This window comes from Cyrtonyx montezumae, unplaced genomic scaffold (assembly GCF_038088225.1).
Source record: "Cyrtonyx montezumae isolate F1298 unplaced genomic scaffold, pur_monq_1.0 scaffold_2, whole genome shotgun sequence".
NCBI classification, from domain to species: domain Eukaryota; kingdom Metazoa; phylum Chordata; class Aves; order Galliformes; family Odontophoridae; genus Cyrtonyx; species Cyrtonyx montezumae.
In genome coordinates, this window is record NW_027071936.1 from 23,812,924 (window position 1) to 23,827,454 (window position 14,531).

General features: G+C 37.4%; 1 protein-coding gene across 2 annotated transcripts in view; it reads left to right on the forward strand.

The window, feature by feature from the left end:
• The window catches only part of BMP2K (BMP2 inducible kinase), a 59,527-nt gene that overhangs the window by 28,585 nt on the left and 16,411 nt on the right, over nucleotides 1–14,531 (forward strand). Inside the window, exons 8-15 of one of the 2 annotated variants that reach the window (XM_065736613.1) lie at nucleotides 483–586; nucleotides 1,443–1,522; nucleotides 2,737–2,897; nucleotides 3,624–3,802; nucleotides 4,732–4,827; nucleotides 5,738–5,925; nucleotides 7,571–7,728; nucleotides 12,514–12,627. In XM_065736613.1, coding sequence (XP_065592685.1) covers nucleotides 483–586; nucleotides 1,443–1,522; nucleotides 2,737–2,897; nucleotides 3,624–3,802; nucleotides 4,732–4,827; nucleotides 5,738–5,925; nucleotides 7,571–7,728; nucleotides 12,514–12,627 — 1,080 coding nt within the window. The remainder of the gene's footprint in view (nucleotides 1–482; nucleotides 587–1,442; nucleotides 1,523–2,736; nucleotides 2,898–3,623; nucleotides 3,803–4,731; nucleotides 4,828–5,737; nucleotides 5,926–7,570; nucleotides 7,729–12,513; nucleotides 12,628–14,531) is intronic. The other variant, XM_065736614.1, reaches the window with a different exon arrangement.

The following is a 14,531-nucleotide window of genomic DNA, read 5'->3' on the forward strand; positions in this document are numbered from 1 at the left end:
AAATTATGTTTGATTGTTGCATCAGAAACTGTGTTTTGTCAGAAGATCCTTGCTGTCTATGCAACTGTAAGAGTACATAATGTACAGGACCTACCAGACAAAAGATGGTGTAGGAGCTTAGTGTGATGTTGACAGAGATCTTTGAATCTCCTTATAGCTGCACAGAATCTTGCATAACCCTAGAAAATTCTAATACTGTCTGTTTTTTTGCTGTTTATTTGAAATTAGTACTTCTGTTAACTATCCTTTCTGCAGCTGATAGTAAAAATATCAAATAGCATGCATCCTTATCAATCATGTTTTACCCTGGAAAACTATTTGACTTGACAGAAAGCATTTAAAAAAAAGAACGTAATCATTCTTTCTGGAGTAAGCTCAGTTGGTAGAGTCAGTTGGATGAATGTGTTCTTGTTGCTAGCATACTGCTTTAGTAGGCTTTCTGCTGTTGAACAATGGCAATTTGGTCTTATCAATTCTTGCAGGATACATGCTTGAACCAGATCAAGAACAGAGACCTGATATTTATCAGGTATCTTACTTTGCCTTTAAACTTGCCAAAAAGGATTGTCCAGTGTCCAATATTAATGTAAGTAATCTTTTTTCCTTGTGCTTTCAGGGGTTTTCATAGCATTGAGAAAAGTAAATCAGCTGAGAAGTTTTCAGTTTTTTAAACATTGTATTTTATTGTATTCTAAAATTTGGAACATTTCTTGATACTGTCTAAACAATGCACTTGCATTTTGAGGATGTATTATGTCTAATATAATTAATACCAAGTACACTGTAGAACTTAGTTTTCTACTGTAAATATGTTGTCTTAATAGTATGAAGTGCCAAGAGAAGTTTCTAGATAAACCATGTTTTTCTTCTCAGTTATCTGTCAATTGTAGCAGTATGCTGAAAAGGGCTGCAATGAACTGAAAGTAAATCAAAATAGTGCATTAGTTAGCTGACTTTTGTGTCTTTGCTTTGCATGAGAGGCCAGACTCCCTTTGAAGTTCTGAACCTTGCATCAAGATGACCTAATTCACTGACCAGACTGCTGTGCCAAAGAATTTCAGGACATATCAGTAGTGTTCAGTTTTATAGGGAGATTCCCAAGATAGGCATTAAGATGTTAGGAAAAAGTCAATGGCAAAATTAATTTTGAAACAAATGTCATTTAATGACATTAATGTTACCTCACTGTTGGTAGTGCATGAATGAGCTGAAGTATCTGACATAGCAGTGAGTCAGACCAGCAGTGTTTCCATTTTGTACTTCTGTAGTAAGTAACAGAAAATAGAAATAGTGCTTGGTAAAAACACTTTCAATCTACAGCCATGTGACCAGGTTCTGCATGAAACTTTGCAGAGTGAAGGATTTGAACTCAATTATTTGACTTGTAATGATTTTTTTTCAGGATTTTGTGCTTCTAATTTATTCACATTTATTTTTCCAAGAATTCTCCTGTCCCTTCAACTCTTCCTGAACCTATGACAGCTAGTGAGGCAGCTGCTAGAAAAAGCCAAATAAAAGCAAGGTAAGATGTGGCTTCACTTTTTTTTATTTAATATTATCAAACTGCACATTTGTCTGTAACTTTTTTCATAATAAAAATCATTCAAGTCGTTCATTAGAACAGATAAAACTAGATTTGTAAGTGCTTCAACTGAGTTCAATTTTTCTTCGATTGTTTTGAGAGTCCACTTATGAAAAACTGAGATACTAATATTCCGTGTTACAGAAAAATGTTCTGGTGCTGAGTCTACCAATATGTGGCTTAATTACTAGCATTTTTAGCTATAACAGCCAGCTCAGCTGCAACTTCATTAGCCTATTGTGAATGAGAAGCAAATATTTGGGCTCACTTAAGCCATATATAGATACATCTATGCTCTTTTAAGGTAGCAATTGGTTTTGTTGACTCTGCTGTCAGTTGGTGAGATGGAGTTGAGGGATGGCATAGAGTATTAATGGAATCATGTTTTAAACTCCACCTGCTAGGCACTACTGGGAAAGCACTGTGAATTTTCCTACTTAAGTTTTTCTAACTACATAAGATACTGAAGGTTAAGGCAGAAAACGTTTAAATAGGATTTCCTAAAGAATTAGTATGAAGTGGTTAGGTACTGGAGTTCAGCTGGTGCATTTGTGTTTCTAGGCAGTGAGACAGTTTTTGAAGATGCCAATACTTTGGAGCTTTAATCGCACTGCATCCAAAGTCCCATTTTGAATATCTTCCTTATCCTGGAGGAGCATGATACAGTGCTAATGTACTACAGAAAGACACAGATATTTAGAGAGGTTTATAAGTGGTAGAACTGCTAGATTTTAAATCTCGTATGAGACTGGAAACTAATTAACAGATGAGATTAAGAGAAATCTTACTCTGTGTGTGTATATGAGAAGCAACCATAACTCTAGTTGCAGGATCACTGCCTTGAGTTTTCCAGGTAATTCTTATTTAGTGCTGTAAACTAAGGAAAGCTTGCACAGAAATTTAATCTAGTGCTTTATTCTCATGGTGAATAAGGCTGTTGCACAGCTATTTCTGAAAGTGTTCTGCAGCAGTCATTTCTCCTATGGCTGTAGTGAGTGGTGAGAAGTAATGTAGGAAACAAATCTTGAGGTATTTAAATTACAGCTCACTTGCATCTTTAACACACAGTTTACTTCTGAGCTCAAAGAGATGACATAATTTGAGTACACAGCAGTTATTTTTATGAGGTCTTGTCTATGGAAATATTGTTTCAGAATAACAGATCCTACTGGACCAACAGAAACCTCAATTGCACCACGACAAAGACCAAAGGCCAATTCAAGCACTGCTGCTTCGAGTGTTCTGACGATCCAGAGCTCAGCAACACCAGTGAAAGTACAAGTTCCTGGTGTATTTGGTAATCGTGGGCAAAAAGGTAATGTGCCAAAGTCTGAGATTTCAATGAAGCAAATGGGGGAAAAAAAAAAGCAGTTTCTTTTCTCCTCAATCTTTTAAGGATAACCTTTGAAACTTAAAGCTAAGTAGATACTACTTTGTCAATAAAGCCCCGTACTTCATCCCTTCTGGGTGACTGAATGTGCAAGTAGTAGGTTTGATCAGGTGCCACAGATGCTAAATACCAAAAACTGAGAAGTGAAGGCATCTTTTTCCTCAATGTGTGCATAATACTGACTTTAGTTCACCTAATTTCTTCATTGCAGGAGAGTAGTTCATACTCTTTCCTCTTCCAAGAGGTTCACTGAACTCTTACATAAGAAGAAAATGCTTTCATTGTATGAGAAAAAATGCATTTCCTGTGTGTACTTACTGTGCCTCAGTCAGTTATTAGATATACCATATAAAAACTTGATTCCTTTAATGATTGACCATGGCACTTTTTACATTGCGCTCTTGGTGCAATAGCAAAGCAACAGAGGACTAATTGAGAGAAATCACATGCCTTTTTGAATAAATCCTTTGAGTTTTTCATCACCTCATTCAAAAAGAGTAATGTCTGTAATAAATAATCACTCAAGTAGTTAAAAAAAAAACAACTATAAAAACTATTTTGGCCTTGACATGCTAAATGACAACTGTCAGGGCAAATGAACAGTTAAATTTTAGAAGGCAGCACGTGTGAAGTGTTGTTTTAATATTACAGGGACCCCAAGACCTGGCAATGGTCAGGAAGCCTTGCTGTCCCAAGGGACCAATCAGCACCATCCACAGCAGAACAGAGTTCTCCAGCAGCTGCAGCAGGGGGACTGGAGGCTGCAGCAGCTGCACCGCTTACATCACCAGCAAAAACAACCATCAATTCAGGAGGCTTACATTCAGCAGGTATAAGTCCCATATTTGAAATGCATTTCTTAAAGAGCAGTGTGTTGTATCTGTTAGCATTTCAAATCATTTGGTAGTTAAACAGTATGATCTGGTTTCTGTCTGCTAGGAGAGAGAGAGGTTGTAGCTGTTGCAGCTCTTGTTTTTTTGTTTTTGTTTTATCTTTGCAAGTTTTTCTTGCGTAGACATTGCAATACTTAACATGGGGAAGTTATTTTCTCTGTGCTGTCTTGCTTTTGTTTCTTGGCCCAGAATTGCTACTTGCTTGGAATCAGCACTAGGTGGCCCAAATAAAGCTTTTCTGTATGTGTAAGTGTGCTCAAGAGAAATATTAGGAATGAGCTAGATGACAATATTGTGCATGTATGAGCCGGTGTAGGTAGGCTGTCCAAGTATGAGTTTTAGATGTTCTTGCATTCTCTTGGCCAATTATGATTTTTTTAGTTGCTCTATTAACCCAGATTTTTCAAGGATTATCTGTGTTCTAACACTGTCCAGCTTGCTTAATTTAAGCAACTACACTTGGCATGTACAGTACTTGTAAAGAGAAAGGAGTAGATCAGACAAGAAGTTTCAGAATGTGTCCAAAGCACCAGTTAGTATTTCTTTTTTCCTCTGTTGAGCCATGTTGCTATTAAAAAGGATGGTTGAACTGCTTTCCAAAGAGGTGTAGTACTCCTGAAAAGTGCAGAAGTTGAACAGGCAGTGCAGAAAATGTATTCTAATTTTTTGTTAATATCTGTGCTTGGAAGCTTTTTTATTTAAAATGCATTGAATGAATTACTGGCTGATTTTTGGTTATGTGATGTCTTAACTGAAAAATGTTGGGGCTCTAAGGTGATACTGAGATCAGCACTTTTTCTAAATATCTGTGTATGCCAAATGGGGGAACGATGAATTCAAGATGTCTTTGTTTTTTTTGACTGTAGTATCAACAAGCAGTGCACCAGCAGGTGATCCAGCAACAACTGTTGATGCAGTCTGTGTACCAGCAGCAACCTTCCCAATCTCAGTATCCTGCTATGGTATGTCAAGAATGGAATGTCGCTGATAGTCTTCAAATATGTCCTATGTTTGTAAGACACTGTGAAGCTGCAGCAGCACAAGTTTGTGAGTAGTTATAATGAGCTGTGGACTTGGTAAATATCTGGAATGTTATTCACTTGAGAGGGGGAAAAAAAGTAGTTCATCCAAACTCAGCTGAGAAAACTTGTCTGGCACTTCAGTATTACATGTGATATATAGTCTAAACTTTGGTCAGTTAAGTACTAATTGGAAACATACTTGATGCTTAAACTTTCTGGTAATGACCTCAGCAACAAATACAAGTTCTTCTGCAAAGCGATAAAACCACTGTGGCATCAAATTTCTACTTCAAGCCTAGGATGACTAATTAGTTAAACCATCTAAGTACAAGTAGCCACTAACTACTTTCACAGGCAGTGTGTTGTGTCTATACATAGCTGTGCTATGCAGCATTTGCAGTTTAAGTTATACCTGAGGAAATCATGCAGGATTTCTGCGTCTTCAAGTAGTGTGAAACCAACAAAATACAGTTGGCACACTTAAACTGATTTAGTACTTCAGAAAGAAAGAAAAAAGGAGAATAGCAGGTTGTTACAAGGAAATAATATTGTTTACAAGCCTAAATAGCCCAGAGAAATCCTTGCCTAACTAACACTGCATCTGTAGCTTGTTCTTATTTTGCAGTAATTATGAAGAGCTGAGCAGTAATACGTTGGAAGAGGGAGAAACTGTATGTTAATGCAGTCTCTTTTCATACATGTACAGGACAACTCTGGTCCCTTGCTGACAGTCTTTTCTATTATATAGTTGTTGCTAATGCATCTGTCTGGGAGGCCGATGTTGTCGCTTGCATAAGAGCTTCACATTGACCTGTCAGAATGTTAGTAATGTGCTGACTGTCTTATTTAGGTGCAGCAATATCAGCAGGCTCTTATACAGCAGCAGATGCTTGCTCAGCAACAGCAGCGATCACAACAGGTGCAATCTCCTGAATATGTCACTTCTCTACAAGACTTCTCGCCAGCCTTAATCTCCTATTCTGCATCACTTCCAGTACAAGCTGGAACAGTGGCAGATTCTCCCTATGCTACAAGCAGGCAAGTATTCTGACACAAATATACTAAGGGTTACTATCTGCTTTCTGTTGTTAACTGTAATGGGCACTACCAAATCCTTTCCTTGGAAGTTAATTGCTTCATCATAAGGTATTGCTAGAACTAATAAATATATGCTGGTTAGTGGTAAAGGATAAAGGCATGAGGGAGGAGAGCAGGACACAACTCATCAATAGATAAGCCTTATCAAACTTCTTTAACAACTTGTATTATTTCTCTCTTTCATGGTTGTCTTCCAAGAAACAGGCTGCGAACCACCTTGCTGGGAGGTCAGCAGCGAAGACTAAATGAAGTAATGAATATGACACTCATTGCAGACACTAATTTTTACCACTTTTTATTCTTTAATCCGGTTTGTAGGATACAGATTTAAGATGGGCTTTATGATTCTGATTTATTTGATTGGAGTTCTTACTCTTCCATCCATTTATCAGTGGTCTGACTTGTACTGTGTAATGGAATATATCTAATTTCAATAATAAAGACTCATTGCAGAGGCCCCATACATCTACCCTTTATTAAGAAAGTATAGTGAAAAATGACTGCTTTTTGAGTTCTCACCATGAATAGTGTGTGGAATTAAAACAAAGCAGCATTAAAAAGAAACAACAAAAAAAAACCTAAGCATTGTGGGCTTGCTAAGTTTTACTGATGTTCCGACCTAAGTTAGTGTTAGCCAAATAAGCACATAAATCCTATTGTTAATACATCTGAAAGAGAAGCCCTTTGCACTTCTGGGAACCCTGCTGTCTGTGGTTGCAGCCGCTGTTGATGTGTAGGCTTTCTTCAGAGTTGCAAGCTTCAGGTGCCGCTGTCATTCATAGTTACTTTGCAGTATGATGAGAAAATAAGAGGCAGAATGTTTTCCCTGCTGGCTGTATTATTGATACGATATATCAGTGTGACAGATTTGGCTTCATGGCACTAATCAGGTGGTGTAATGTCTAGCAGAATGCTTTCCTGCTAGTTTGTGTCCATATTTGAGGTTTAACAGCTGTTCTCTGATCTAGCCTATTGCCCGAGGACTTCTGTTACAAATACTTTTATAAAGAAATAATTCCAGTCTGAAAGTTAATGATATCTTTAGCCATACATAAATAAAATTTTGTACCCTGCTGTTTGACTTTAAGTCAGTGACCAAAGAGTTAGCAACAGTCGGCAGTGCTTAAGGATGATCTTGTAAGGAGAGAAAAGCGGTAGAGCTAATTTGCCCAAACTTGCTTAAAAGTGCAGATGCATCTTGTGACAGGCTTTCTAGCATCTTACCAAAGAGAAGATTAAAATTATGAATATACTTTCTAAGCTTTTTTGTTAAAAAAAAAAAACTGTTTAAGTATAGAAATGAACACCGTTAAGTAGTTTTTCATCTTGCTAAGTTTTGAGTATTGGCTACAATTAATAAATCAGCAACTAAAATGTACAAGGGTTACATACTGAAATAATGCAATCAAACCGTGTGTTTTTAGTTGATTAGTTTTATCTTAATTTTTAGATGCATTTTAGATAAGCTGTTAGTACATATGTGTTGTGTATGCAGTATTTTGATGTAATATAGCATCTGTTTTTGTCCTGATAGAGAATCCTGTAATGTTCCTTTCTATTTTCTTTCTATGGACTGACTTTACAGGTCAGGCATTCTTGATGCTGAGGCAATTACCAGTTACCCAAAGCAGAGCATCAATAACCCACCTGATATGTCAGGTTGGAACCCATTTGGAGAGGACAATTTTTCCAAGTTGACAGAGGAGGAGCTGCTGGACAGAGAATTTGACCTGCTAAGATCAAGTAAGGGACACTTGAAGGCTTATTTTGCTTCACAGTAAATAAGGTCTCGGCAGTACCATCACCTGTTTTACTGAAGGGCCATACAGTCTGTGTACAGAATTCTTTCTGAGCATTTGAGGGCAGAGTTGGGCCTGTCTCCTTTCCTTTCCCTTTCTGAAAATGTGTGCAATAGGAGATGACTGTCTAAAACTGGTAGCTACTGGCTGAAGTACTGCAGAAATGGCTCTATCTTGGTTTTTAAGTCCTGCTTATGTCACCTCAACTGTCAAAAAGCTCTGACTAGCGGAGGTATTTAGCTGCTTGCTTCATTCCTCTTCAGCTCTTTTTTCTTGCACACCAGAACAGAAGATTTTGTGGGTCTGATGTGTCCTTTGAAAATGCCTGAAAGAAAAATGATCTATTACATTATGTTAATGTTTTGTAATGTCCTTTTTGATGAGTGGCTACATGTAAGGGCTGCTTTATTGTTCTGGTATGGCATTAGTTGAATAAACTTTTTTTCTCTTCAAGTCAGTTATCTCAATGGTTTTTACTTGGAGTTAATTTTTTAATTGCTTAACACGTTTGTTAGATGCTTTTCCTGAAAGCTAGTTCTGTCATTTGCAAGACTTATAAGATGTGACAGTGTCAAAATATATATATTGTACGTACTTGACTGACTCAGTACGTTTGCTGCAATTAAAAGCACAGTAAAGCTAAAATTCAAGTAATGGTGGGGAAGAAACGATGCTTTCAGATGTCTGTGGATTTCTGGATGGTTAATTATAGCTGATCAAGAAATGCATGCAACCTGTTCATCCTTACAGAATGTCATTTGGTATTATTTTTGTCAGCGTCTGGTGGTAGTGATGGTTTTCACTTCTATCCTGTGTGATTTCGTAAGACTTTTGTTTTGGAGATACAAATGTAGCTTACACTTGTTCCACAATAAAATTACTGTTCTTGCTAGTGCGTGGGGAGAATGGGTATTGTACTGGCTGAAGAGTGAATGTTCTTTGCAAATTTAAGTTCCAAAATTGGAGTTCTTCCTGGTAGTAGAATTGAATATCCTAGGTTTATTCTTTCCAGTGGAAGCTTTAGAAAACATTTGAAATGACACACTCTTCAATCTGGAGCAGGTTAGCTTGAATCAAAAATTGTGATGTTACTCATTTCTAGAATCCTTACCTGGCTGCTGGATTGCTGACTGTAGTTATGTCAAATTCCATGAGTTTGCTTTGGCTGAGCCATGTGTTACAAACAAATTTGAGTAGAGAAGAATGTATTAACCAAGAATATACTTGAAATGGCTTTATGAAAAAGCTGGAAGATACTGCATAGATATCCTTTTGCCTAGGGTAGCTGAAAAGGCTGCTCATATAGCAAGCTGAGGAAGTAAAAGGTGCTAGGTAAAACAAAGTAAAATAACCAAGTTTCCTGATTTTTTTTTTCAAATTTAAGAAAAAGTTACTTGAGTTTATGGTTCTAGAAATGAGATTTTTCCTTGTAGGCTCTGGTAAGCTCTCTCTAAGGGTGATTAATGAAGAAGTTCTCTAACAGTCTTTGGCACTTATGTTATACGTATTTTATTCTGTATACCTCATCTTAAAAACTTCTGACATTGTGTTAAGTTTGGACTAAGGAAACTTGACACAGAAGCAAGCAAACACAAAGCAGAGGGTTACTGAGATGGTGATAAATTTGTATGAAAGCCCTGACTGCTCCTGCTTGCCAAAGAGCCACAACTGATCACTGCAGTGACCTCATAGCAACGCGGCCCGATTTGTGTGTGCCAAAATGCTGAATTATTCACTGTATTCTGGTCAGTATCTATTATCAACCTGCGAGTGCACTAGGGGGCAGGCTTGTTTATGCATCATATGAGATGTGATTACAATTTTTCTTGGGCTTCGTTTCAGTTAAGAGGTCCAGTTGATCTGTGTTTGTGTACACATAGATACATACTCCAGGGATTTGAAGTACCTTTCACTTTGTTTCCTATTACAGGAACATCTTAATAGCTTCTGCTGCAATGTGACTGCCTCCTCTGCATCTAGAACGGAAATATTTATTCTTGATTTTGCCTACTTGTACTTGCTTAAATTTACATGGGGTAATTTACATGGGAGACTTGTTTAAAATTAAAGATTATGGCTGTCTTTCCCTCTGTAATGCTTTCTGCAGTTTCCTCTGGTGCATCTCAAGGATCAGTGCTCAGTTCTCTTTATATCTAGGCTGTCTTTTATGAGAGAAACTCACTGTTTTACTGCCAAGTACTTTTTCTTCCATTCTTGAGTTTACCGTGAATCATTTTGCCCTCTGGAGGAAGGAGAATTGAAGACTTGGGTTTGTTTAAGAAATTGTTTTGTGACTGAACTCAGTGGCTGTCCTGTGCTGTAGAACTTGTATACAGTGTTACCCAAGTTTGTCTTTTTGCTGTGTTACATAGTGCTGAGTATGGCATTCAACATGCTCATCCTTTCTTTCTGCTTCCGTGAGCTTCTTTGTATTGTTGAGCTGACACATTACCCATTAATTGAAAATATTTTGATCTTGCTTGTTACACTATTGTATGAATTACTAAATGTGCACGGCCGCTGTTAGAGGATCAAGATATGATGACTTTTTGTCAGGCTAACTTTGCTATTTGATTTCATGCATATAGTAGTATAATGCCTTAGTGTGCTTAGTGATAGGTATTGCTGTGACGATTACCCTTTCCATGAAAAAGGGAGCTAGCTTTTAGAACAGAACACCTTGCTTAGACTTAGGGAAGATTTCTAAAGTAAAAAGATAATTGCTGTAATAAGTTATGTACAGCTGTACTTCTTGTTAATGAGCTTAAATGACTGACTTGGTATGAAAGGTCATCTGTGCCATTTGGTACCTGATAGGTCTCTGTCCTGTCTGCAGTTTCAGCTGCATTTGCATTCACTGAGAAGTGAATCTTGGGTCACTGCTTCAGAGGTGCTGCATGTGAAGCACAATAATGCCAGTATGGGCAGTCCCCTTGTCTGCTTCTGCTTGGTTGAGATTGGAGAAAGCATGGCTGCCTGTTGTCTCCAGAGCACTGTTTGATAAGGGTTTGATAAGGGGATGTGAATCTTAGTACAGAATGGACAAAGCACACTTGTGCTTCAGATGGAACTGTTCTTTTCCAATAGCTTTAGCTTTGATTCAATGCATTTTCTATGGGAAATGAAGTTGGAAAAAATAACTTATTCAACAGTGTATCTTATTTCTTCTTGCATGCTTAATATTTCAGTCCATTTCATTTTCTGCTCTCTGTGTTGCTCAGGTAGGAAGATGCTATCAGCTTCTTAGGGCTGGGATATCTGTAGGCCTATATGCCAGCATTAGGAGGGATGGTAGTTCAAGTTATTGCATGCTTCAAAGTCCTTCTAGGTTTTGACTACCTGCAAATGGGTGCAAGTCAGTTCATTCTCCTCTGGAGACAGGAACTAGGAACAATAGAAGCCTGCATTGCTGAAGGTGCAAACTGAAGATTGGGTACATGCAGAAGCTATTCAAGCTAGACTTCTACACATCTTAACTCAAATTGTTCTTCCACATGGCTGCATCACTACTTTATCTCCCCACCAGAAGTTCCTCAGTTGGGTTTAAGTTTAAAGTAGAGACTGCCTGTGATAGAACAGCTCCTACTTCTGATTTCTTTGAGAGTGTAAGTGTAGATAAGAATAAAACAACTGAAACTATGGATGCTTTTATGTGAGGAGAACACTTGTCTGTGAAAACTGGCATGTAATTTCTAAACTCGTGTACTTTGTACATAGAGCTAATATGCATCTGCCTGAAGTAGATAAGCTTGATGTCCTAGTCCTGGTGATTATCTAAAGAAAGCCTCTTGTTTCTTGTGTGGAAGGGCTGAGTAGCACATGTGCAAGGAGCTGGATATGCTGCTTACGCACAGTTCAGCTAAATCTCAAAACTGCATGTTGACAAGGAAGTTATGCTACAAAGTGTTTGGAAGAACAGCTTCTGCTGTGAAGGGGGGAGAGCAAGATGCTGCCTTGTGCTAAGGCTACAGGACAGTTGCTGAGGATGGCAAACCTTGCCCCAGTGGTGGGAGGTGATAATGAGTCTTCCTGGACTCACTTGAGCTGCAGCGTGGTGGCTGGGCTGGATAGTCTGGAGCTCAGTGTGACCTTGCTTTTAAAGAGGAATTTAGGCAGAAAAACTGTTGTCCATTCCCAGTGCTTCTAATTCTTGTGTTGTTAAAAACCTTGGATTAAAGCCTTTAGTAAACTGAAAAATGAGTATCACAGGAGTTGAAAATCATATAAAATAAATACTGCACTTCTCTGTATATAATGGCACAATTTATTTCAAATTATTACGATTTGTATCTTTAATAAGAAAGTATTCCCAGCAATTCTGCTGTGACTGTTAACTTTTTTGTGGTGAAGGCTACTCAAAACTTGGATTAAATGAATGATTTTGCCTTTTAGATGAGCACAGTGGTTTAAAAACCTCAAGTACAGGTGACTAGTTCTGATTTCTGTTACATAGCACATAGGAAGGTCTTATATTCAGCCTATAAAGGATTCCATCAGGAAATACATGTTGGTTTTGATCAGGCAGAGATATTAAAAAGGGATCTGTGCAGATCAATTTTCCTGAATGGTCAAGAAGTATGAATTCAAGATATCTTTAAAACAAAAAGATAATAATAATCAGTACTATATAGCTCATTCACCCCAAAGATAACGTATCATTACATTGGAGTAAGACCTGCCATTTTTATTTTATTTTATTTTTTGTTCTGTTTCATTTTATTTTTTACAGACAGGCTGGTGGACAGGAGAACAACTTCAAATAGGAATGTGGAGCTACATTCTGCTCCACAGAAAAGTCCTCCCGAAGATCCCTTTGGTTCTGTTCCTTTCATTTCTCACTCAGGCAAGTGACATCTGTAACATCGCTACCTCGTGTGTGTGTGTGTACATACATACATATACATATGTATGTATGTTGAGTATGTGTGTCCACTTAAATGACCAAAGATAAAGGTCTTGGCTGCCTCATGATGTGGGTTCAACACGTTAAAAAAAAAGTCTATTACCTCCAAATAAAAATTTCTGCATCCAATTCCTGGTACTTGGACAGTGTGCAGGCTGTGTAGTCTTGACAGTGCAAACACATTGGACCAGTGCAGTGTGAATCACTTGTATAAAACTAGAATACTTATGCTGAAAGCAAATAAGTTACTAAGGACAGATTTCACATCCACATCTACAGTCTACTTACGTGCTTCTTTAGTTCAGTTCTTCAGCCATGTTAATAATGCATGTTCCTGGTGTATTGAATTGTCATTTTTGAAGCAGTTTGATTCAAAACAAATATCTTGCCATATCTAAATTTGGAGGGAGAAGAATTTGTTTTCATTTTGACACTTTTTTATTTTACCTTAGAAGCAAAAATAACAAATGTGTCCATTGACTATGAATGTGAATCTTTTATTTTGCGACTTAATGTTTTAACAGTTTCTTGATCAGCACTTTATAATTTTGATAACCTGAGGCAATGTAAAAACCTATGAGGATCGATGGTTAATATGTGAATGTTGCTTATGGAGCTTCTTACACACATCCCTACAAGTGCTTGTGTAGGGATGAAGTTGTTCTAATATGCCTTCTGTTAACTGTTATCTCAGTTCAAAAGCTTGAAGTGCCTTAAAATAAATCTCTTCTGAGTCAACCAGAGTTAAGATGTATGTTTACTTTTGCTTTCTCTTTGAGTTCTTAAAGATGGCTTGCTAGGTCTTAATGCTCACAAGTGCTCTGCTGCTATACACTCTTTAAGTGTCAACAAGGTAGCATTTTTATATTTTGGAAGATAGTTGATGGTAAAAACATGTTTCTGTATCTATGCCCTCTGTTCTTGTCAGAAAGTCTTGAATTAGTTCCCTTAAATCTGTTACTCTAGTCACTTGATTCTGCTCACTTAGTTAAAGATATGGCTGTTTTCTGTCATTCGGTTGTAATTTAGTAGAACAATGCAATGTGAGAGCAACTCTTGAGTGAAGTAGTATTCACTGTTCCAGTGATGGCCAGTTTGGAAGCGTTTACCCTCTGGTTTTCATAGAAGAGGTTGTTTGTGTTATAGGTTCACATTTGAAATAAACATGAGTTACCTTTAATCTGAAGTGGTAACTGTCGTGTGCTTGTTATTCTGCATTTTGATAAGCATGTGTCTAAGGATCACTTCTGTTTATTCTTTCACCTTGACCTTTGGCATCTGTCTGCTCATTTACGGTTTTAAGATCATTATTTTATAGCTTAGACTTCATTGAACAGCTTTGTCATGTTACGCCATGGTTAATCTTTAATTCTTGACATAATAGAAAATTGAAAACTATATGAAAGTTTGGTCATGGATTGAAACTGACATTTCATTGTGTTTATTAAAAGAAGACAAAAAGGCCCCTCAACACTCATTGTTCAGTAGTTTTTTTTATCCTCCTCATAACTGCCATGTAAACTAACGTATATATTAGCTTGATTTCAAGGAAGGTGCTTGAATTCAGAGTTAACAGTGAATTACACTTAGCTGATGAATCTGATCTGTTAAATGCTTACATCTGAAAATATCTTCAGGAATCTAAATTGTTTTTCCCCACAGAATTGTTCTTGGAAATGTCTTTAGAGCTCGTTGAAGCCAGCCAAGAAAGGAAGAATGATGTTGACAGGCACATTTTATTCCTAGTTGAGGGCTTTCTTGAAGAAAGGAAAAAAAGAAAAGAAAAAAAAAAGGAATAAACAAATGACCTTAATTTGGATTTCTTCTAGTTCTTACCACTGCTG